General features: G+C 37.9%; 1 protein-coding gene across 1 annotated transcript in view; it reads right to left on the bottom strand.

Annotated features, from left to right (window-relative positions):
• LOC132126489 (protein diaphanous homolog 3-like) overlaps positions 1–25101 on the bottom strand; it is a 405695-nt gene that overhangs the window by 113950 nt on the left and 266644 nt on the right. Inside the window, exons 17-20 of the mRNA XM_059537748.1 lie at positions 12355–12447; positions 11298–11392; positions 9124–9225; positions 2237–2476 (exon numbers count right to left, since the gene is read on the bottom strand). Of these exons, the coding sequence (XP_059393731.1) occupies positions 2237–2476; positions 9124–9225; positions 11298–11392; positions 12355–12447 (530 nt within the window). The remainder of the gene's footprint in view (positions 1–2236; positions 2477–9123; positions 9226–11297; positions 11393–12354; positions 12448–25101) is intronic.

Here is a 25101-nt window from a genome sequence, read left to right as displayed (position 1 = left end):
AAAAGGTTTCCAGGAAAAAAAAAAAAAGAAAAGAAAGAAAATCAACAACATTCATAGAGATTCTGACGTTCATGACGTACTGAACCATCTTCTGCTGATGAGATCAAACAGTGACGTGTGAGTCACTTGCTCAATGGGAAGCGATTTCAAACCCTTTGACAACTAAATATGCTCAATAAACCCACTGTGAGCAAAAGAAGAAGATTCTGACAGGTTAAACTCAGAATAAAACAAACAAACAAACTATCAGATCAACAGAGGTAGAGAGAGATCATCAGGACAGGCCCCCTCAGGCGAGGAACCTGAAAGGCAGAAAACGACATCCTTTCTTTGTTACTCCTGCCCATCAGGGACTCTATCACTATGTGCAGATGTAGAGATATAGTCTTCCTCTCTCTCTGCAGTGAGGACAGATCACTCCATTAGTTTTGATGTATGAGGCCCTTAAGTGGGTATAAGGACACGTTCAAAGACGAGTTTTGATATGCAACATAAATGAGCTGAAGATTTATATTCGTAGAGAATATATTATCCATCACCAGTTACTGTACACATATAAACATAGGCACATACAACCATTAAGAAGTTTGGGGTCAGTATATGTATGTATATGTATTTATTTCTGCAAGACTGCATTAAATTGATCAAAATAAGCATTAGACTTTGTGGTTCAAATATTAAACCAAAAACGCAAAAAAAAAAAAAAAAAGTTAAAAATATTAGGGATAAAACAACTCTGTATGACTTGTGCTTTTTTTTCCAAAGCTTTACAATAGTCTTGTGTGAGGAGCAGACCAAAATGTTCGAATCCTCTTCACATAATGTGTGGAAAACAAATGTCAGTGAACATTCTTCAAGGGTTCTCCTTTTGTGTTTCACAGAAAACACAAAGTAATTTGTGTTTGGAAAGGCATGACTGTGGGAAAATAATGACTGACATTTCATTTTGGGGTTATTCCTTTATAAAACATCTAAATGTGACCATGTCCCATACAGTCTTCTGTCTTTTATCAGGTCTTCTAGGAGACTTGATGAGCAGAAAAACATTCATTATCCTGGAGAAAGTCACAAATGCATTGATGGCCGACTGAGTTTTAACACCACACAGAAGGGAAAAGTACTGAAAGGAGTAATGAATAAAATGGATGGCTAATAAGAAAGAAAAGAGAGAGGTGGATCAACCCTGATAAAAAAAAAAAAAAAAAAAAAAACAATGCCAAGTCACCATGGAAACCTTTGTAAATCTGCATGGCTGCTGTGAAAATTAACCATACAGCCCTTCTGCCCTTTACCACTCATCTAAATCTGAAAATTTTACTCCAACATTACCATTAAAGGGCTTTACCAGTGGTGCAAGACGACTGCTAAGGCTTTGCAAAAGGATACAGACATAACTTATTAGTGTGATATTAACACACCTGACTAAACAGAATATAAAGACTGTCCTCTTACCGACAAGCACATATATGTTTGAATTCCGTCACTATGCCAAAACGTATCTCTAAAAACAAAAGAAGAAGCCATAAAGTGGTTTTTGGTCTCTGCACTTTGATAGATGCCAGAAGATAAGGCTACTGTGGTCTTGAGTTCTTGATAGTGTTAAATCAAATGAGATCTTCTCGAACGGCAGTCGTTTTTAGCGAAAGGCACTTTAGATGGGCTGGCCGATAGGGGTCAAGGTAACGGGAAATGTGCGGTAGGGGACTGAAAGACGCAGAAGCACTCGTGCCTGTAGGTGACTCAGCTTTGGCTCCTTCTCAGACATTGGAGGAACATAAATGATCATCTTATCAGCTTATTCCCAAAAACAGAAAGCAGGAGGAGAGCGTTTGATGAAAAATGCCCACGGTTCATTTGGGCGGGTGTCTTTCAAACATTGAGAGCTCTGATAAATAGAGGCTAATAATTCACAAAATTAGTAAATATGGATAGCAAATCACATGTATGACTTTAGGGCTGGTTTTGCTGGATGAAATGATGCATGTTATTATGGATTACACTTGCTCTGTTTCTAGTAAACCAGCCCAAAACAGCTTCTAGACTTCATGTATTTGATTCAGAAGTTTAAAAGCTTAGGCTAGCATCTGACAATGCTTGTATCGACAAACAGCTCCATTGAACACATCTGACCAATTTTCAATCTCTTCTGCAGACTCTGTAAATGTTTCCACGGACAAATTGTGGACAAATCTTGTGTGCCGAATCTTAGACACGTGCTCTTTCTCTCTGTACTTACCTTGCAGAGTGAGCTGAGGTTAAAGCCAAAGGACTGGGCGTTCCGCGAGCCAGCGTTCATGAAGTTCCCCATGAGCAGAATGAGTTCCAGCAGCCTGCTGAAGGCTTTGCTCTTCTTCACCTCGTCGCACGCTGCGTTCACCGCCATGATTTCTGGACGCAAGTTACTCACTTGCTCTTCAAACTGCAGCTTAAACAGGATGGAGTTCAGCCTGGGCCTCAGACGCTTCACACTACTCATCTGAAGAAGAGGAAATAAGCAGAAATAAATGTAAATCTATTTGGAATATAACCTAAGGACACTTGCCAACTAAATGGCTACAGTTTAATTGTATAATTAAATTCTAATAAAATTAATATATTCATATTAAACCATATTAAATCAATGTAATGTCAAATATTTTTATTCCCCTGAAACTGCTCTTCCATTACGAGTGGATCTACGTGTATGTGTTTAATTTAAAGCATGCATATATGTGTGTTTGTGTCTGTAGTGTGCATTTAGTGGTTATGGAGAGGAGGGCGTTGAGCAGGACACAATTTGCCCCAATTAGCTATCACTAATTAAGGGCGTAATTAAGATACTCAATACAGAGATATGATTAATATGTCTAGAGCTGTTTTCCATAATCAGATATCATCTCTTGTACATGCACGCACACTGCAATCAGTCTGCAAGTGTGTATAAATAAACCCATGGAGCATTTTATCCTTGAAGACTAGCGACAATGGACCAAAAGCAAAACAAATCTATACTGAAACAGTATCAGTGAATGATGGAAAGAAAGTAGAAAATGGGAAGAGAAGGTAAAGAAAATAGGGCAAAGCCAAATGCCTAATTTATGTGTGTAAACATTCAGCAAACCTGTAGCAAGCATCTTCTGTGCGTGTTAGGCAGTGCTAATCTGCAATGAAACAGACTCCGATTCAAAGCTCTCCTAGCCATAAATGTTTGAGGGAGATTTGTACCCACCCCCCAACAACCCAAAAAAAAAATGCAGGCACACTCAGCATATACAAGGAATTATTTATTAGAGCTTCTAAAAGTCAGCAAAGTAAGAATTATCAGGGAGGTTCAGTGATGTTGGAAATCACATAATAGCTCCAGTATATGAGACACTTTAGGGACTTCATGACACCAGGCACATGGTGCAACGAAAAAAGACAGACTGTATATTTTAACAAAGGCATAAAAAGATGCTTTCAATAATGAATTAATGATGAGAAGCTGGAAGTTTTGCAAACATGTTGTCTTGTAGAATCTAAACTGAGAGCTACCAAAAAAAAATAATAATAACATGAAACAGCATTAGCAATTTTGTTCCTGTTGTGTGACATTTAAAAAAAAAAATTCTGAAATACGAATATCATGAAATCATGTAGGGAAGGACTTGATCTTGATTAAAATTGGATTGGACCATGCTAATTATGATATTATACAGGTGCATCTCAATAAATTATAATGTAGTGTAAAAGACATTCTATTTATTTCAATAATTCAACTCAAATTGTAAAAATCATGTATTAAATAAATTCAATGCACACAGACTGAAGTAGTTTAAGTGTTTGATTCTTTTAATTGTGATTTTTGGCTCGCATTTAACTCAACAAATTAGAATATGGTGACATGCCAATCAGCTAATAAACTCAAAACACCTGCAAATATTTCCTGAGCCTTCAAAATGGTCTCTCAGTTTAGTTCACTAGGCTACACAATCATGGGGAAGACTGCTGATCTGACAGTTGTCCAGAAGACAATCACTGACACCCTTCACAAAGAGGGTAAGCCACAAACATTCACTGCCAAAGAAGCTGGCTGTTCACAGAGTGCTGTATCCAAGCATGTTAACAGAAAGTTGAGTGGAAAGAAAAATTGTGGAAGAAAAAGATGCACAACCAATTGAGAGAACCGCAGCCTTATAAGGATTGTCAAGCAAAATTTGAGTGAATTTGAGTGAACTTCACAAGGAATGGACTGAGGCTGGGGTCAAGGCATACAGTACAGACATGTGAAGGAATTTGGCTACAGTTGCCACTCCTGAACTACAGACCTGGGCTAAGGAGAAGAAGAACTATACTGTTGCTCAGTGGTCCACAGTCCTCTTTTCAGATGAGAGCAAGTTTAGTATTTCATTTGGAAACCAAGGTCCTAGAGCATGAAGGAAGGGTGGAAAAGCTTAAAGCCCAAGTTGCTTAAAGTCCAAGGTTAAGTTTGTGATGATATGGGGTGCAATGTCATCTGCTGTTGTTGGTCCACTGTGTTTTTTGAAAACCAAAGTCACGGCACCCGTTTACCAAGAAAGCACTTCGGGCTTCCTTCTGCTGACCAGCTTTTTGAAGATGCTGATTTCATTTTCCAGCAGGATTTGGCACCTGCCCACACTGCCAAAAGCACCACAAGTTGGTTAAATGACCATGGTGTTGATGTGCTTGAGTACGAGTCAATCTTCCGTTCGTTATCTGGCTCGGCTCGGTGTTCATCTTCAGTTCTCTCTTCACAGCAGTTCAGTCAGTGTACTGTTTGAGTAAATGAATTACTCCGGGATATTGGTTTGTTTTAACTCAGAGGGAAGTGTCAGCCACATTAAAAAAGTTAACAGCTTGAGTCATTTGTTGATTAATGCTTATTGGAGACGTGAACTATTTAAAACGATTCAGTACAATTTGGTGAACTGGTTCAAAAAGATCCGGTTACATCGAGTGATTCGTTCACGAACCGGATATCACTAAACTACAGTGTTTTGAACTTGCTCACAACAGACCCAGAAGAGAAGACAATGCTGAATAAAGTCGTAGTTTTTGCTATTTTTGGACCAAAATGTATTTTCGATGCTTCAAAAAATTCTAACTGACCCTCTGATGTCACATGGACTACTTTGAAGAAGTTTTTTTTACCTTTCTGGACATGGACGGTAATACCATACATACGTTTTCAATGGAGAGACAGAAAGCTCTCAGACTAAATCTAAAATATCTTAAACTGTGTTCCGAAGATGAACGGAGGTCTTACGGGTTTGGAACGACATGAGGGTGAGTCATTAATGACATTATTTTCATTTTTCGGTGAACTAACCCCTTTAACAACGTGTTATTAAATATTGGAATACACAAATCTGAATGGCTATTTAAAATTATTTAAATATTTTTTAGAAAGAAGGGCAGCTGCTTTTTTTATGGGGTTTCCAGGGTAAGGACTCCATTGTCTGCAGTTTAGCGCCATCTCATGTGTTCCTCATGTGCTTCTCATGTGTGCTTGTTTACATCAGAGCACAAGCAACATACAGCTGTATTCTTAAAATGCATTCCAAATTCTGAATAATTTGTAATATATAATTATCTGCTGTATTTAGAAGTGCCCACGATAACAATATCGTGCATATTCATTACCATGATATATTGCATTACCGAATACCTGCATAAGTCTAATTGAGATGCACCTGAACAGGTAATGTTTTCCCGACCCACACAGTCTTGGTTCCCTCGGTACAAATTTGTTTCAAAGAAGAGAACATAGTATATTGAGACAAAATGACATGTTTTCTTCTTTAGAAAAACTATGCACTAAATAATAGCATATAAGAAGACCTGGGAAATAAAGAAAGTAAACAATAAATAGGGTAAATTTTGACATTGTTATCTAGACATTTCACTTTTCATTAGTGAAGACTCCACTCTAATTGAGTCACCGCCTAGTTTAAATTAACACACTTTCTGATGCATACAGTATGTGGGTGTTTTCCCCACTGTGGTCACATCTGGCCTTGTGGACAATTCTTCATGAGGAGAATAAACTGTATTTTACTTGTCAAGAGTGTTATTTAATTTGCCCATTAAAAATGTCTATTTACTGTACATGCATCTCAGACAAAATGTCAGTGCCTTTTTAAAACCATGCTTTTTTCTCTAAACCAAAATGTGTTGTTTCTTATTCCATCTCAGATGATATCATGTTTACTGGTATTTGGTCATTATTTTTACAAATGTTTTATTGTTTCACAAAATACTGAAATATTATCCTCTATACATTACTTTCATATCTGAACACTCAAAACCTATGTCTAGTACAAGAGTAGAACAATAAAAATGTAAACATAAAAAGTATTTCAAACATAGGCAAAATTGAATAAATAATAATACATTATTTTTATTATATCTTTTAAAATGTAATTTATTCCAGCAGCCATTAATCCAGTTTTTAGTATCAGAGAATCCTACAAAAATCATTCAATATGCTGATTTGTCAGAGATTTATATATATATATATATATATATATATATATACATACACACATATTTATAAATCTAGGCATTGTGATATTAACTGTCTGAATGCACATTACCCCTTATATGCATGTGTTGTTCATAAAAGTACATGAAACCAATTCAAATCCATCCACCCACCGGGAAAACGGCATGATACCAGCTAAACTTTACTGCTGAGTCCTCAAGGTAAGACATTCAAATCATCCTTTAAAGTCTAAACTCAAATGCACCTGCAGACGGGAGTGGAAGTAACACTGTGGTGCCTGCCACTCAGCATGTGACGGTATTCAGAGGGGAACAACTTTTCAAGTGTTTCAAGTATTATTCTTTATCAGGAAGCTAAATCATCATTTCACACAACCACCCAGAGTGCCTGCCGAACAACAGAAGCGTTTCAGTTTGTGTGTGTGTGTGTGTGTGTCCCAGTAGACCCTGAACACACTTGCTACGTCTCCAGCGTATATGGCAGGCTGGAGGACTCAATGGGGAATGGGACACACACACCTGTTTCATCTTTCTGCCTCTAATGTCTGGCAGAGTTAGTTTGCCTGATTTAAACTTTTTCTCTCTGTGCACCTTGAACTAAGACCTGGTAAAAAAAAAAAAAAATGGGGGGGGGGGGTGTTGCTATGGCAACAGATTATTTATCTTCTCCGTGAGTTTTCCGGTAAACACTGTAGTTCTTTACTCTCAGCTACACCTGACTAAAGCGAAATAGTTTATCAGGAGCTAAAAATACCGCATGTAGCTATTATAAACCTTTATTTGGAGAAACAAATCAGATGGCTGAAATAGAAGTATTACATACGCCACATGCAGACGCTTACAAACAATAACCCTATATGATTTTAAGGTCCCAATAGTTGCATGCTATATTTTATGGTCCACTTAGCAGGCAGCAAACAAACGGTTCAAAGTTCTGGCTCCAGAAAAAAACAGAGTACAAAACTGCTTGCAATGGCACTATGGGAGATTAAGAATTCCTTTTGAACTGGATAGTTTTCTGAAATGCAGATGCATCGTTTCCTGCTGCCCACGCATGCATAAACCACAGTTCCATATGCCCTATTATATAACAAACACCCCAAACACAGTGACAGGCCACACTGTTGCATGAAGTGATTCCTTTGTGCCTTTCACTTCTGTTTCATTTCTCAAAAAAGCAAGACTTTCTCTTATTCCAGCATAACAGTTGTCTTAAAAAGTCAAGAGTAATGAGCCTAAAACAATGGGAGCAAACCAACCTGTTAGAAGCTTTGTGAGCATATGCTTGCAAACACCAATAATTAATCTGTACATCTCTAGCAGGGTCAGCTGCTGAACTGTGCCACTGGTGACTGCGTTAACCGATCGATCAATTGTTCAGAGGTGAGCTGCATGTACTTAAACTATGACAAATCCAAATGGCAGAAAAGTCACAGTAGTCTGACAACTTTTTAAAGCTAGACTTCACACATCTCGACAGAGGGTTGAGAAAAGCTCTGAAATGGATCTCACACATTCAGAGATGAGTTGTCAAAAACATTCAAATATGGGAAAAGCCTTCATTATCATCTCAAATGACAACTCTTAAACATATCATAACACTATCCCACAGTGATATCTAAATCATCACAGATGACTATAAAGCTGTTATGAGAATAAAACGTGTTCACAAAATTGATTTCATATCAAGAGGTATCAAACTGATTCGTCAAACTGATTCAAATTGATATTGGGGAGCAATCTGGTAATCATAACCGGTAACAATTTGGTAGTTTAATGCTTCATCAATATCATATTTTCATGTTATGGCTGATCATTAGTGTGATTAAATGATTAGTGTCATTAAATGATTGTGAGTGTTAGATAATGACAGATGTAATTTAAATGCACAAATAGGGGAGATGAGATTAGCTAAATTAATTGATTCAAAATAAACATTTTCTATTTAAATCATAGTTCAGACTACAAAATCATAACATAGGCAAAAATTGTGTTTGCTTCAGTTTTAGAAATTCAGCCAAGGAGGAAATACCTTTTTTTTTTTTTTATGTTGGTTCCAATGTGCTGTAGATAAGTTTAGTTTCCCCCAAAAAGTGTATACATTTGCACTTTTTAAAAAATTACTCTGGCTCAGCTAGAAAACAATGTGGTACAACAAGTTAAATTAACATTTTGTGAATATAATTTTTTTATTTAAAACCTTATTCACATTCACTATGGGTCTCAGAAAGAGTTGTTCTATTAACTACAGAGTAAACCGTAAAGACAGCAAGGTTGAAACAATATTAATGTGTCAGGTCTACCATATGCATTTTCCATTAGAGAATTACAGTAATTCCTTCTCTGTTCACAGACTCAATACATCTATCTTGGGTTGTACAATATGTACTTGCTTTGTTTTTTGTCTAGATGATATCAGTTTCGGTTTCAATTTAAGAGATTCAATCTTTTGTAGAGGGAAAAACACAACATAGACCTGAGAAAAGTTTAAATAAAAAAAAATTTACTCCTTACTGGACATGTCACTAGACTAAAGAGTAAATTCATATGAAAACCATTCAGAATTGAGAAGAGAGAGAGAGAGAGAGTGTGTGTGCGTGTGTGTGTGTGGGGGGGGGGGGGGGGGGATGGGGGGATTACCACTACTCCAAACTGCTCCGGTTCAGAGAGGTTGGCAAATTCGCTCTTGTATTTGACCAATGCGTTCAGCTGCTCTTGTTCAGGCAGGTACTTCACAAGATTCTAGAGAGGAGAACAAGACAAAGAACTCGTGTTACAAAGAATGTGTGCTACATTCATTCAATTAACCGTTCAACTTTAACCTTCAATCTAATTGTTGATGGTTTAGTTCTAGTGTCTAGCCATTTAGAGGAGCTTCTCATCTAAATCGACTTTCTGGCAATTAATGACACACTAGACTAAATGAAGGGACGATATATCTCCCTGGGGAATTCTGGGGTTAAGCATCTTGCTCAAAGGCAAAACAGCCCTTGAGCAGACCTGTGATATCAGTAACCCTCCAGTCCATGGGTTGGCCTAGGCTGGAAATGAAACTACAACCTCATTAGCAGATCTAATACTAAAAACTCCATAAAATAAATAAATGATGCAATAACTATATTGTGATACATACCATTTATATTATTTTAACTTATTTGATTTGATTGAAAATAATAAAGGTCACACAGACTTTGACATTTTCTTTTTTTAGCTTCAGACTATGATTCCTGCTAGTTGATATTTTCAGCCTATTTTAGAAAACTTATTGTTTTCATTTGTTGCACATCTCCTAACAACGGGGCATTTCTGTGTTAGTTTGTTGTGTTCTGAATGACTTGAAAGTCTGATAGTGAGTGATCCTCACTAGTCTTAGTGTTTGATGCCCACATTTTTTCCTCTAAATATTTAGAAAGTCCCAAGTGTATGATGCCTAGTGTTTTAAAATCTGCTCAGGTCTGAAAAGTTGTTTGATTTTTACGCCAAATTCTAGAGTTATAGAACTTACACCCAAGTCCACTGATTTTCCATTGCACATATCAAAAACCATTCACACCATTGTGCTAACACAGCCTCATGATAATATGTGGTTTTATCTCAAAGCATTGGTAGCACAATGATGTTTCGTTATCCATTTCAGCATCTCTTTTCCCAAATCAGCAGCTGTCAATCTCCATTTAGTCTATCTTCTAAAAACCAAATGCTAAGAGAAAATACTTGAAATGTTTTAGCAGCAATTTAATCCTTTTTATGCATGCAATCATGTGAACATTTCTATCCACAGCGTGTGTTCTCTTAACCTCTCGTGTACCCTTGTCACTCTCCATGAGATCATTAAATCGTAGATATATATAGATCTCCAGCTATTTTCATTTATTAACGTATTGCGATCTTCTTGTTTTTTGAATTCGTTAACTCATAGGTATTGGCATGAAGCACTACAACATAAATGCACTCTTAATTAACTGCTTATCTGTAGGGGTTCAGGAGACTCAGGAAGCACCTCTCTCAACCTCTCTTACTTCAAAAGGAAAAACTTTGAAGCTTCATATAACCATAAATGAACTGGTTTGGTTAATTTCCAAATGGCCACTTCATTAGTGCACATGAACATGGGCCAAATAGATGGATGGCCATTTTTGTCTATGTCAACTCCAAAATGAAATATATAGTAAAGATGCAGATGGATACTTCTGTTGTTCCCATCTCAGTCATTAAGACAAATATGAGGCTGCTTGTGGGAAGCATTATAAAATAACAAAGCCCAGTTATGGATCTGAAGTAGTGGATATTTTAAAACTATAATAGTGAATGAGAACCTTCTGTGCATTGAGCTAGTGAAAAATACATAAAGTTAAGCCTCACATCCGTGCTGAATGATAAAAAGCAAGGGGAAATCAAAGAGAGGGAGAATGTTTAATGTATCTATAAAACAAAAATGAAATATATGCATTTAAACCATGCAACTGTTGAAAAGCGTCAAGCAGAAGATTCTGCTATGCCACTGTACAGTCCTTCTATGATGTGCTTGATAAAAATCTAAAACCATGAGAAACAATAGTGTATAGTGATGCAGTCATGATTCTAGCGTAGACCATCTCCTTCATTATAACAGCAGAAAATTAGTTCTGATGTGCATGTGCATGAGACATGTTTGTAAAGCTATTCATAATTACCAAGTATCAGTTATACAAGCACCCTATAACATAGATGTGCCGCTGAAAAATGTATTCGGAATTGCTCACATTTGTGGCTGTCCTCTCTGAACATGGGCATATGCTTGAAAGGTCATGAATGGTGATGAGAGGTGATGTTACCTGGATCATGGGCTCAGTCAGCTGATCCTCGTCCACCTCTAAAATCATTCTCCTGATCTCCTCATAGGGCATACGGAACGACCCCAGGAAAATGGCTAAGGTAGCGAGAGAGACAGAGTTTACATCAAAAACTCCCTGTAGTAATTCATCAACAAGCCACACACACTCTTAGTTTTGTGAGCATGTGTGTATGTCCACAGCATGGTGATAATATCTGATAAAAAGAAAGAATGAGCTTGACGTTGTCTGCATTTGAAACTCACTTCAACTGGTCGAGACGAGGGCCAGATGAGGAAGTATCAAGATAACATTCATATATCAAGACAACAGGGTTTTCACCTCTGCCTGCATTTGTCACGAATACTCAACAGTTCCTGAGCTAAAATCTCATTTCAGAAGAATGGCAATAAAGGGGAGGTGAGAGAAGGAGTAAGTGAATGACAGAAGGATGAAAAAGGGTGAGGGACAGTGATCTGACTGGCGGGGTGTTCAGCTGGGACAGGAACATTTCATTTCTCCCTTTCCCTTTTATTACAGAACTCTGCTTATTGCCACAGAGACACTCGGACAAATGAATTGGTGTGAATACATGCAAATGAAAAACAGAGAAAAAGTAAAGAAGAGGGAAGAAAAACAGTTTAAATGATTCAAAACAGATGCAAAGAGATGTGTCTGTGAAAGATGGAAAGAGAGAGAGAGAGAGAGATGTTGTATAAAGGCACAAGACAGGTGTTTTTATGTACCTCAAGGTTCTGAGAAAGAATAAAAAAGGGACAGAAGCAAGGAAAAAAGGACACCTGAAAAACTGTTTTAATTCACATACCTTTCTGCTCATCTGTACTATGTTTTTTATTGTTGGTCTATGCACATGCTATACTTTTTATTGCATCTAGCTCTATTTTGTGTCTTTTGTTATGACTGTTAGGTTTTTGAGACTGAAGCTCAAGTTTTTTGCAACCCTCCACCCTAGCTAATGTTTAAATTGATTAAAAATGATTTAAAACTTGATTACCAAACAAAACAAAACAAAAAACAAAGATTACTGGTTAAGACTCACAGAGGTTCTGTGCTATCTTTGGATCCAGCACCTTCAGTTCTTTGACTCTCTTTCTGATGGATTTCTTCTCCAGTTCCTCCTCTTCTCGTCGAGCTGAAATTCATCATCAACAAAAATGTATTACCACATCCAAGTACATGCAGAAAACAAAAAAAAATACCAAACACGGACAGCCACAAAACTGACGCTTGAAGCATACTAATGGGCTACAACAGTAGGAACACATCAGTCCGTGGTTAATTTTTCACCATTACTGTCAATCACATGTGGGAAAGAAACTAGCATTTCAACTTAAACACCACTGAACAGAAAACACTGAATAATTAAAGAGGAAACCCTTAAGGGAAATCGATTTAATGAGAACCCGTGGGGTTCTGTGATTTGTTGACCTCTCGGGGTCAGATGATGAACAGGATGGCATTGTGTAAACATGTCAAGTTGACAAGACAGTGATGTAACGTTAGCTGAATGGAAAACTGCACACTTTTAAACACCCATAATGCTCGAGAAATGCTTTGATTTGAACATGTCCATGTCCATCATTGTGCATCTTAAATGTTAACTTGTCTATGATGCCCAAAACTGCTGTCTAAGTACGTAGATTCGATTCGAACATGTCAGTGGTGTCCCAAAGCACTTTCTAGCTAGGTAGCTTTAACTAACCTCATCTATGACACTCAAAATGCTATCAAGTATATTCAATTTAAATTTATCCATATTGCCCAAAAACACTAAGTAGGTCAAATTAATCTGAAATCGACTTTGAGGTCCAAAAATTCTGTCCAGGTAGGTAGATTCAATTTGAACATGTCCAAAAATACCGTCTAGGTAGCTCATTAGGTTTTGAGGCAGAGCCAATGAGTGTGAAATGGTCATGCTGAGAGAGTAAGGGGATTGGTCTTTGGCAAGACAGCTGTGAAGAATGAGATTAGAGCCACACAGCTGTGATGACTTTAGTAAATGGGGTCACACTCACAGACACACTGTATGCATTTAGCTTGAATTTAGCTTAAATTATTTTTATATTTTGTTTCTCTGTCTTGCGTGTGGCTTTTAAAACAAATAAAATTTAGGAGACCACGCAGAGGTCATTGACTAATGGTGAAACAGCTCCCACTTCAGATCTCAGAAGAGAGATAGTGAGTGATGAATACAAAAAAAGAGAAGATAGATGATGAGAGGAGCAGATGGAGAGCAGGGGGTTTCAATACAAGTTTAATTATTTAAGACACCAGATTAAGAGAAGTAAACGCAGCTCTCTGGAGAGAAGTGCATAATTGTCTTGTGCACTAATTAACATGGCTGTCTGGATACCAACTTGAAAAACACAGGAGTGGGCTTAATCTACAGGAAAAGAGCCCTATTCAGATGTATAGCTAAACAACAACAGCACGCCTTTTACATTCACACATAGAGATGACAGTGACTGCAAAAGAAAGTCAAAGTGACTAAACAACACCTTACAAGCTCCACAGGTTATTCAGCCACTAGCTATTTTCCAACCAAGAGAGCTGCCTACCTAGACTGCACTGCAAAGCACTATAGGCACACCGGAGAAAGGCCAAAAGTGACACCTTTTGGTCAATCTAAGGCAACAGTATATACTCTAATTCCGGAATGTTCAGAAAGTTTGAGGCTGGTAAGATGTGTGATATATAATTTCACATTATCATCGATGTTGAAAACAGTTCTGCTTTTATGGAAACTGATTTTTTTTTTCAGGATTCTTTGATTAATCAGATTATCAGCATTTAATTGTTATTTTCTTTGCAAAATTTTAAATATCCTTACTGTCACTTCAATTTAATATTTTCTTACTGAATAATATTTGTAATTTGTAAAAAATAAAATAAAATAAATAAAAGTTCTGACCCCAAAGGTTTGAACAGCATTTTCAATTTGTAAAACTGATTAAATTTTAGTTAGGATGCCATCTTAGAAGACATTTTTCTATGTAGGGAAGTAGACAGCAAGGTAGCTCACTGGGTTCCAAAGCCCTGTTGAGTATCGTCTCTGGTTGTTTTATTTTTTGTTTTACTTAAATACCCAATGGATTGAGTCAGCATAGGGAAGGGACCACATGCAGGAAAAACTCACTCTCCATACATCCACACACTTACTGTACTTGAGTGGCTCTTCCACAGGTTCACTCTCCTCAGACACTTTAGTGAGCAGAGAAAGGATGGAGAAGATAGAAAAAAGAACAAGAATGCAAATAACAGAATCAGAGACAGCAGCCAACAGAAAAAGACAGTGAGAGCCAGAAAAACAAAAGAAAATGAGACCGAAACAGAAAAATTAGCCTGAAGACCAAGAGAAAGTAGAGACGTGATTTCTGATTAAATTCCACAATTAATTGTTAATTATGCTAAAACTCTGGAGCGGACCAATTTGATTTGGCGAATTGTGGGATGGCTAAAACTTGAGAAAGTAAAACCCTAAAGAACTAATTGTAATCAGCAAGATGGAGGAAGATTATTAAAGATTCATGTTCTCTATGTAATTGGAACAAATTGGCTGATTTATCCTGTATATCTCATGCAGATCCAATCCAAGACCAATCCATACACTGACAGATGTAGCACATGAAATGCATGACAGCAGGCCTGTGATGTACAGATATAGGGCACTCTAAACACAAGAGTCCGTGAAGAGCTGGAATATCGATCTGAAAGCACGGCCCTCTCACCACCCCTCCATCTAGCCATTCCATATCACCCCTCTTCTACAGAAGGAGAAGAAAGCAACTGTGTGTGGGATAAAGATATGCAGTATTGATCTGTTCATCATGAATAACAGCCGTGCCATCAAAACTATGCCCATTCATTACACACACACACTAAACAGATGATGCATGCATGATTCACGGCTCCGTCTCTCAGAAGCACACAAAACCAATGTGTGTGTAACGGCCTTCACTGCTTGAGTGTATGGCTAATAAATTTATGATATTATGGCCTATTTAAAGCATCCAAGGATTGTGTTTTTCTTGCCTTTGAATTGGAAAGCATGCGGTAAAGAATTTATTTCTTAAAGGAATAGTTCAATAGATTCAACAACTAAATCTATTATCCACTGGCTTTTGAATTATTGCAGAAAATATCCTCTGTAACCAACAAAAGTGCATGATTCTAACACATTTAGTTCATCAAGATAATCCTCACAAATGAACACACTGTATGAACAATGTATGAAAGTAAAAAGCGGAAGTTAAGGTATTTGCATAACAACAGCCTCACCATAGCTAAGCTTTCTGACAACGCATTGTTTATTTGGAATCTACACATTTGAGTTAGAGTAGTATAGACACTATAAAAGTGGTCTAGTGAGTATGTGTGTTATGCCTTTCAGTCGATTCTGTGTTTCATCTGTGTTCATAAATCTATAGATTCAGCTCAACCAAACTGAACTATATATTGCCTCACTTACAAGCACAGCTGATTAATATTAAACAGACAAATACATTTTGTCGTAGACAAAGAACAGTGCTTTAAAGGTCTTTCAGACAGGTAATTTTTCACATGCTATGTACTACACTGTCACCATATCAAAGGGCACATTAAAGGCCAAGCAAAAGTCACCAAACATCTGGTGAGCGAAGTTGCAGCAAGAACGCTAGTGTTGCAGATCTAAGCCAATTCTGTGATTCCTGCCACACAGTTGTAGTGAGAAGTCGTTAACCCCATCAATTAACATTTAGATCGCTAATGAAAGGGCAACTGACATGAAATGGTCTAACATGGTGTCTCCAAATATCACAAAGACTACATATATCTCTAATGAAGGACTGGCAGTGATGCAGATGAGAGGGTCGATACCAAAGTATCTCGTACAGAAATAAAAGCTGTGTGCTTTAAACTGAGCCGCTGGTGAACTGATGAAATGTATATTTATGTACTTTTCACAACATATACAAGACATTTACAAGTATTTAGTCTATACTATTCAGTATAACGTAAGCAGCACTCTTGAGTGTTTTGGTGCGGTTGAGTTTAGGAAATTGACCTCCAAGACAAACAGCTCTCCCTCTTTCCCCTCACCAAATCAGGCACACAATAACCGTCTCAATAAATAGCATAACAATCTGCTTTCGGACAGAAGAGAAGGAGAACGAGACTGATGATGATCTAGAAAAATGACATTTTATCATCTTCCCCGCCCCTCAAATCTCCCTCTCTCTCTCTCTCTCTTTCTCTCTGTACGTCTCTGAGAGTTGTGTTAAAGAGAATGGGAGATGAAATAAACAGGGATTGAAAGGGAATGAGGGATGGGCTGTCAGGCCCATGAGACAGCCTCCAGTGTTCCAGCCCGTCTGATCAAGGGCTGCTTAATCATGCCACAACATTACTGCAATGTTACCGCAGCGTCGATACTGTGATGCCAAGCTAAAGCGCTCATTTCACCAACATCAATCTTTGTCTTTTTCCACATTCAGCAAACGGATGGAAACATTTGTAATCAGACCAACACACTTGTACAGATGTGCAGAAAAAAATTGGCATGGGTGTTAGCTCCAATACGCAAGTTACTTTAGACAAAAGCATCTGCAGAACAACAACAACAACAAAAAAGCACGTTGAAATAGCATTTGATGAACTTTAGTAACAGTTGCTGGCTCCGTGAATCGCATACACGCTCAGCACGGGTCTCTCTGGCATTTTCAAGAATCCGCACTAAAGCCCACATTAAAAAGAGATTAAACCATCTGTGGAAATGAAATGAGGAGACATGCAATGATTATCATGATAAAGTGCATATTTATGATTGGTGATTTGGTGCCGGAGCTGGCAGACCCGATTGTATGCGTTTCCAATAATGCTCCAGTATTTGTAGAGATTTGTACGGGTAATAAGACGGGGCCGCAGGGAGACAGTCATCAAAGGACCTGGAAAAAAAAGCCTGTAATGCTACAGAAAAGCCAACACTAATTAAATGCTCTCCTCCTCTTTTGTTCATCTCAATCTCGCTTGGATTCTTTGTGCTGAAACCTCAAGTTCTATCCACCCAACTCCAGCTGTCATCCACGAGTTTCCGTTTCTCCTCTCACTACCCTCTCTTCTGTCTTTTCATTTGCTTGCTTTGTCCACCCAGGCAGACTTCTTTGGCAAGTTTAAAGTTTAGCCATGGAACAGAATGTGCAGTTTGTGGCCAGAATTAGGAGAGACTTGAGATTCCAGACAGAAGACAGACAGAGAGGACAAATAGTGATAAAGAGCTGAAAACTGTCAAAATCAACTTCAGTCGACAGAGGGGAAACCCCCACGGGTCAAACAAACTTCCAAAAACAAACACATGCAAAACAGAGTTAAGAAATACTTGTGTGTGTTAAAATTCCATGTTTTTGAATATCCTTTTCCAGGAATTCAAGCGCATCTCTACAAATCTCTGTTCACTTCTGCGATAGTACTGCAGGGCTCCACCAATTATTGCTCGGTCTGTTTTATGTCTTAAACAAAAATAAAGCATCAACCTGAAGCTAAGGGTCAGCTATGTGTCGTTCTCCCTCCACAATTAATGGAATATACAAGCATGCGGTTCAATAATAAATATTTAATGGATTTTTAAAGCAAGCATCATAATTGAGCAAACAATTTTGCTTAAAATCAAGGCTAAAACATTCAATTTGATACTATATGTAACCCAGAGAAGTCTCTCAATACAGCCAGAGATATGAAAATGTTTAAGACCAGACTACATTATTTATCAAGTGTTATCTAAATATCTTTATTCCAGTTTTGGAATAAAAGCTTTACCATGGCAGAGTCCATTAAAAGCATGTGTCACCTGCAAGAGCCCTGTGTTCACTCAATGGAATAAAATTCTCTCTGCTGTGTTAACGCACATATTCTACATGAAAAAAAAAACACACAAAGAGAGTGGGGGGGGGGGGGTAAAACAATTCATCCAGTTTTCCCCCCTTTATTTCATTCTCTCCATCAGGGTGCGAGATAAGTGGATGAGAGGGAAAACAGGTCTATTATCAATTCCTCATTGCAAAAAGGGAAAGGACGAAGCGTGGATGAAAAATCATCTTTGCAAAATAAAGTCGCGGCTGCAAATGTATTTTAAACGAGCCGGTACATTACGCTACTGATGTAAGAGCCTCACACGGCAAATTGTAAATAAATTGCGTTGCTTTTATTACGAGACTGCAGCAAACTGAGAAAGAGGGAGAGGGAAACAGGAAAGGATATTAGGAAATAAAGGAAAAATAGCAAAAAAGGAGAAAGTTGATGCCAAGCTTCACACACTAAGAGAGAGAAAGAGCTTCATTATAGTATATGTGATCAGAAGTAGATAATTCACTGTCTAATCTCACTGTTTGCCTCCACACACACACACACACACACACAAGAGAGCACACATGCTCATCATTTATCACTCAACATCAACATCAATCTAAGCTCCATTACCCATGATCCTCTCTGACTACTCAAGTAAGACTCCTGCTAACCTATCTGACCTCTACTTTGTCATTTGCTTTGCCCGCATAGGCACACACACAAACAAAGATGCACACGTCATGCATTTTAACAATGAACAAAAATGCAATACTAAATCACTATAGTGACCTCAAAAACACAGAACAGGAATTATTCCACATTTATTTCTACTAAAAACCTTTTCCCACATTTCTGTGACACAGTCTCTGATGTGTCTGTTATAAGAGGATTTGATGGACACTCATGATTTTAAATTTAACAGAATCCAAAGCAATATAACTGCTGTGAAAATGAAAGCAATTGTCATTAGACAAAAAAATAAAATAAAAATCCATTATCCAGGGAGATAAAAAAAAAAGTTCTTATTTAATACATTATAAAATGCCATTTATCCTTATGATGGTAAAGCTGAATTTCCAGCATAATTACTCCAGTCTTCAGTGTGACATCACCCTTCTGAAATATATATATATGTATATATATATATACATTCTTTGATGAACTTTTTTAACATTATAAATGTCTTTACAATCACTTACAATTAAATGAATGCATGCTTGCTGAATAAATGTATTAATTAATTTTGTTGTATTTTTGCTAAATTAAATGCAGTATTGGTCAGTTGTTTGGTAAGCAACTTCTTTTGAAACAAAAAAAAAAATACATTTCTGACCCCAATCTTTTTAATGGTAGTGTAATTTCTTTCTTCTTTCCTTTAGGACAAAAGAGTAACAGCAAAAGCAGGCTCACAGCTGAACCTGCATGTGCAGCTGCACGGCACTGTTTATGAGCAAGTATGCAGGCTGTAACCTGTATGGTTATGGCAGCTGAAATAAATGTGCAAGCAGTGTGAAATAACCGTGCCCTAATAGTGGGTCCCTCTACAAAACAGCCAGAGCCATATTTAGCAACACAGTGTGAGTGTGTATGTGTAAGAGTGAGATGAGTACTGTGAGAATGGAGCATCCTGCTGCTATCACCCTGGGGTCCCACACAAAAGAGCCAAACTAGATTAAACGCTTTAGAGGTAATTCTGCCTAATTTCAACACACTTAAATGACTGTGAGCATGTTGATAAAGCAAGTCCATTTTAAATTTTCTATATGACAACTAAATGAAAATGAGAAAGTGTGATGGATCAAGAAAATGGACTGAATCCCAGTGATAACTCTCTCTTACACAAACAAACAGCTGAGAGCATACTAAAGGACATATCCTGTCAGCAATACCGTACAATAATGTGAATAGCTTGCACACTTGTAGATGTCACCCTGCTTAATGAGCTGATTTAAGTCCTTTTCTTCTTGTATCATCACTACACATTTCTCTGTACTGTTTCCTGATTGCTATTTTTGGCTACTAAGAGTCATTGTGTCAAAAAAAAGAAAGCTAATATTGTCATGAAATTGTCAGAGTGAGAAAAAAGGCTATAGAAAGAAGCATGCCTGTAACACCTGACTTTCAAATCTTATACATTATTTTCTTTCTCTCCTGTCTCTCTGCAACTCAGTAGCTCTTGTCATTTGTTTGGGATTCTTCCCGGTCTCTTTTAGCTCCTCTCTGGCCTGTTATTATGTTACCTGAGAGCAGCTCACTAATAGGATGACTATGGACTATGTAACGGCTGATGTACCAAGGCCAGAGATAGTCATTAAGCTGCACTTTTCCTGGTGACCATCTTTGTGAGGTGTTTCTAATGCTTCTAGGAGACACAGAAACACTGAGAGGTCTTGAGCTTTGATGCCTCCTCTACAGAAAGCTGCAGGGAGATGTTTCTTGAGAGCTGGAGAGACAATGAGAATATAGACAGAGAGAATAAGAGAAAGCCTACATATGCTGACATATATAAGTAAACTTATTGGAAATCACTTGTTGCACTGTAATTACTGTAATGAGAAAATATTATTATTACTACTATTATTAATATGTTAAAATTATTATTTTGTTTTTAATTGTAAAGAATGTGTAAAGTACAATTATAATTACTGTAGTTGCTGGGAATTTGTAGGGCGTTCAATTTACTACTACCGTATTTTTCAGACTATAAGTCGCACCTGAGTATAAGTCGCATCAGTCCAAAAATACATCATGACGAGGAAAAAAACATTTATAAGTCTCACTGGATTATAAATCGCAATTATTTAAAACCAAGAACCAAGAGAAAACATTACCGTCTACAGCCGCGAGAGGGTGCTCTATGTTTTCAGTGGTAGACTACAGGAGCACTGAGCAGCATAGAGCGCCCTCTCACGGCTGTAGACGGCAATGTTTTCTCTTGGTTCATGTCAAATTAATTTTGATAAATAAGTCGCACCGGACTTTAAGTCGCAGGACCAGCCAAACTATGAAAAGAAGAGCGACTTATAGTCCGGAAAATAGGGTCAATTATTGAATTTAATTACTATAATAGAAATTAGATGTTTTTACATTTTCTATAAATTAAATACTGTAATTATATCTTCTATAATATACAATACAAATAATAAATTTTCTCATTATTATTATTAAGATCAGTTTAAAGTTAAGTTTTCAAACTTTTCATTTCTGCTGTGTGTGTGTACTTTGGATGAGTTAAATGCAGAGAACGAATTCTGAGTATGGGTCACATCACTTTCACTCTCACTTTTGTCACGAAATAAAAAACTAATTATAACCTCTATTCACCTCAATTTACAAAACAAAACAAGCCAGAATATCTGGGGTTGGAATGGCCTTTATATTACATATGGCAGAAACAATCTTCAAAACACTGTAAATGCCCAAAAATTCCCTAAAAATTAAGACAAAAATAACAACTTCTTTTTGCCATGTACAGGAAATGTTAAAACTAAATAAATATATAATATTTAAGATGCCTTTTGATTGCAGTTGATTAAAATAATCAGCAAGTAAACGGCCAACATCAGGTCAAAGTCTCAGATGTCCAGCTGTGTCTGCATGATTGACTTTGAAACAAACCATTCTTCACAAGCAGAGATAAAACACTTGAAAGGTTGTAGTCCAATCACTCAGGAGAGGGTTATGACAGCCGTTCTCACTCCAGGGGTTCTTAAGGACTTCATTACCCATTAGTCATCAGTGTGACGGCCCCTGAAGCAGCGGTGGTCTTGTGGAACGTTGTGGCACATGTTGACGGAGTGCTGAGAGAGTGTGTGGAAGTGTTTTAATCCCTGGCCTCTCTGGTGGGCCGTCACTGCATCGACCGGGGCGTTAGTGTCTGACAGGCTGATTAATAAGGAAAGAATGTGAGGGACCACACTGTCTTCCAACTACTCACACCCTGCTGTAAAAAACACGAAATCACAAATACTTCATATTGCATGACGAGAATTGGAGGGGCAGTGCTGTCTGGGCACACAACTTCTCAATGGTTCAAAAACAGAAACACAAATTTGGTCAGTCTTAAGCAAATGAACACGACCCAAAGGCAACAAAACTAAAAGATACTGAGACAAAGCCATTTCAAATCATCATTACCATTTACTCCTAGTAGTGGGATGCATCTCAAACATGCATCTCAGACATAATTTGTCAGTCTTGTATAAGTACAGTATACTTTCTTTTAAAAATATACAATGGTGGCCAAAATGATTAGAACACTAATATTTTCACCAGCTAATGAAAATGTTTTTAGCTAAAAACGTTTTCATCCAGTCTGCCTGGATTGGCATAAAGAAACAGAACAAACTGAGACAGACTAAATCCAGAAGATCTGTTGTAACGTCTCCAAGATCCTTTAAGAAACCTACCTGCAAAGCTACAGCTGTTTGCTAGTTTCAGTCCGGCGCCGTTCACATGTTCCTGTCCAGCACCACGTCATTTAATTAGCAAATGCATTTGCGCAAATTTTTGCGCCCATGGGCGTGCTGGTCTAAAAAAGAGGTGTGTTCAGTCGCATTGCTATTTTAAGGAGCTGAAAATAAACTGCGCCACAGACCAACTCATACCTGGTCTAAAGTCTGGCGCAATGTTTTTTCTTTGTTATTTTAAGAGTGTACACGCTGCTTATTAAACACAGGGACGCACAGCAGCACACAAACATGCCAAATATTAAAAATTAAAAGATTGCAATGCACAAGATTATTTGTAGGCTAAATAAATAAATATATGAATACTATGATTGGTTTATTGCACGTTACGCCAAAAAACACCCATTACTCATTAAGAGAATAGGGACAACCCGTTTAGACCATGCGGCCGGGCGAGCCAACCGTAAAAGTATTTTTTAGCTGGTGAAAATACTACTGTTCTAAAACATTTTGGCCACCACTGTAATTCAATATAATATAGTATAAAAACGTATATTCCATGTCTAGTGAATGAAGTAGTTTATGTTTGCTGCAGTGATCTGGAACACACATGGAGTGATTGGCAGAACCTCGTACTTGATTTCACGGTGATCTGAAAACAGTGGAAATGTATTAGATTATACATGTGGGATATCTTGGCGGTTAGACGCCTGATTACTCTTAGTGAAATGAAAGCACTTGCTCGATTTCATGGGTGTAGGCCAACACCAGTGGCTAACTCCTCTTGCAATCATGGCACAAGCACGGATAAAGAGAGAGAGAGAGAGAGAGAGAGAGAGAGAGAGAGAGAGATCATGGAGTGAGTGAAACTGCTTCAACCGAGGCTCATTTCATTATAACCTGTGGCTGGTTTACATAAATATTAATATATTGTGGATTAAACATGTTTTTTTGCTGCTGTGAATGAAATTTAGGCCTCCATTCCCTTTGTCTCTTAAAGGACACTGGTGTTGTCTGGATGAGAGATCACGTCCTAGTTGCCTGACCTAAATAACACCCATATACACAATTAGCAGTGCTTGAAAAGAGCCGAGGCAGATGAGGCAGAGAGAAAGAGTGGCGTAAACGAGACTGAGTGGATGCCTCTAATAATGGGCTGTGCATTTCTCGTCCATTAAGCCTGCGCTTCTCAATTGGAGGGCGTGGGGTACAGCGGCACAGCGTCCACTGAAGTGTTCATCAGTCTTCGGTGATCTAATTAACATGATAAGATACGCCGTCCCACGGCTGTGCCGAAGGTAAACGCAACAACCAGGCATAACGAAACCCTCTAATCACACCGCTGCTCAAATGTTTGGTATCAGATCTCTGATAAACTTCTCCTACAAGGTATGATGGGGCAATTACAGTCACTACACTTGGCTGAATTAACAAATAATAGAGAAGCAGCCATTTATTAGATTAAAATTACCATCTGTTAACAATGATAAGACACCGATCGGCGGTAAATTGGAACAAAGGCTCAGCTCAGATATTCAAATCCATCTATCTATAATCATAGCACTTGAATACACTCAATACACGCAGGTGTGTATGGCAAACAAGGGAGGTGATCTGCTCGTGACAATCAAGGGATGTGATCACATCGGTAAGCACAAGCAGCCATGCCAAACCCCAAGCGCTCTGGGACGGAGAACGTAAGGACAGGGTTTTGTGAAATTACACTTTTCAATCTATCCTCTTTCTCTTCTATCATGCACCGCACTAAAATGAGAAAGAGGCAGTGCAAATTTCAACATGGCCTTCTGTACCTGCTGGCTTCTGCTGTTGTGTTAGTTTGGGGGCTTAAATGGTTTGACTCAGGAGGTTTCAAAGCCCTGTAATGACAATCTACACAAGAGAAAAGCATTTAGTGTGATTTAAATACACTCTCCACAGGTTGAGCTGTGGCAGAGGAGAAGACTTTTACAGAAAAATTTTCATTTTAACTAAAAGCAGAAAAAAGAACTTCTGACACATCTTTGATCAAAATATGAACGTAATAAGATGCAAAAAGAGCCAAGGGTGAATTCCAGAGGTGAAATACATAAATAACAGTTCATTTTTATGGGCCTAGTGTGAGCACTAGTCCAAAAAAATCAGAGAACAAAAAAAGGCCTGCCAGTCTATTCTTCACCACGTTCTCAAAATCAACAATCAATTCGAAGAACAAAGGTGAATCACTGTCTGAAAAATCTGGGTAACCTATGACAACCTTGTCTGTCTTTTGTCTAGAAGGAGCAAAGACAAGAAACAGCATTTTAGTATTCCCTTCAATCTTCAAAAAATGCTAAATCCTCCTATTCTTTTCCCTCCGAGCTGCTTTAAGGTTGACCTTGAATCGGTGAGTCATATGCGCAGGGAGTGCGAATGGCACAGTCATCGGGGGGCAGAGGTGTGAAAGAGGCAGGGAGTTCGGCGTGAGGCCTCTCTGATGCTGCATTAGGGATGCAGTTCCACATCCCGCAAAGCCAAAGGGAAATAAAAGGCAGGAAGGCTATTCAACAGCAACCAAT

The sequence above is a fragment of the Carassius carassius genome, chromosome 44, assembly GCF_963082965.1.
Source record: "Carassius carassius chromosome 44, fCarCar2.1, whole genome shotgun sequence".
NCBI lineage: Eukaryota > Metazoa > Chordata > Actinopteri > Cypriniformes > Cyprinidae > Carassius > Carassius carassius.
The sequence above is the reverse complement of the archived record's forward strand: the minus strand, read 5'-3'. Positions and strand labels throughout refer to the sequence as shown.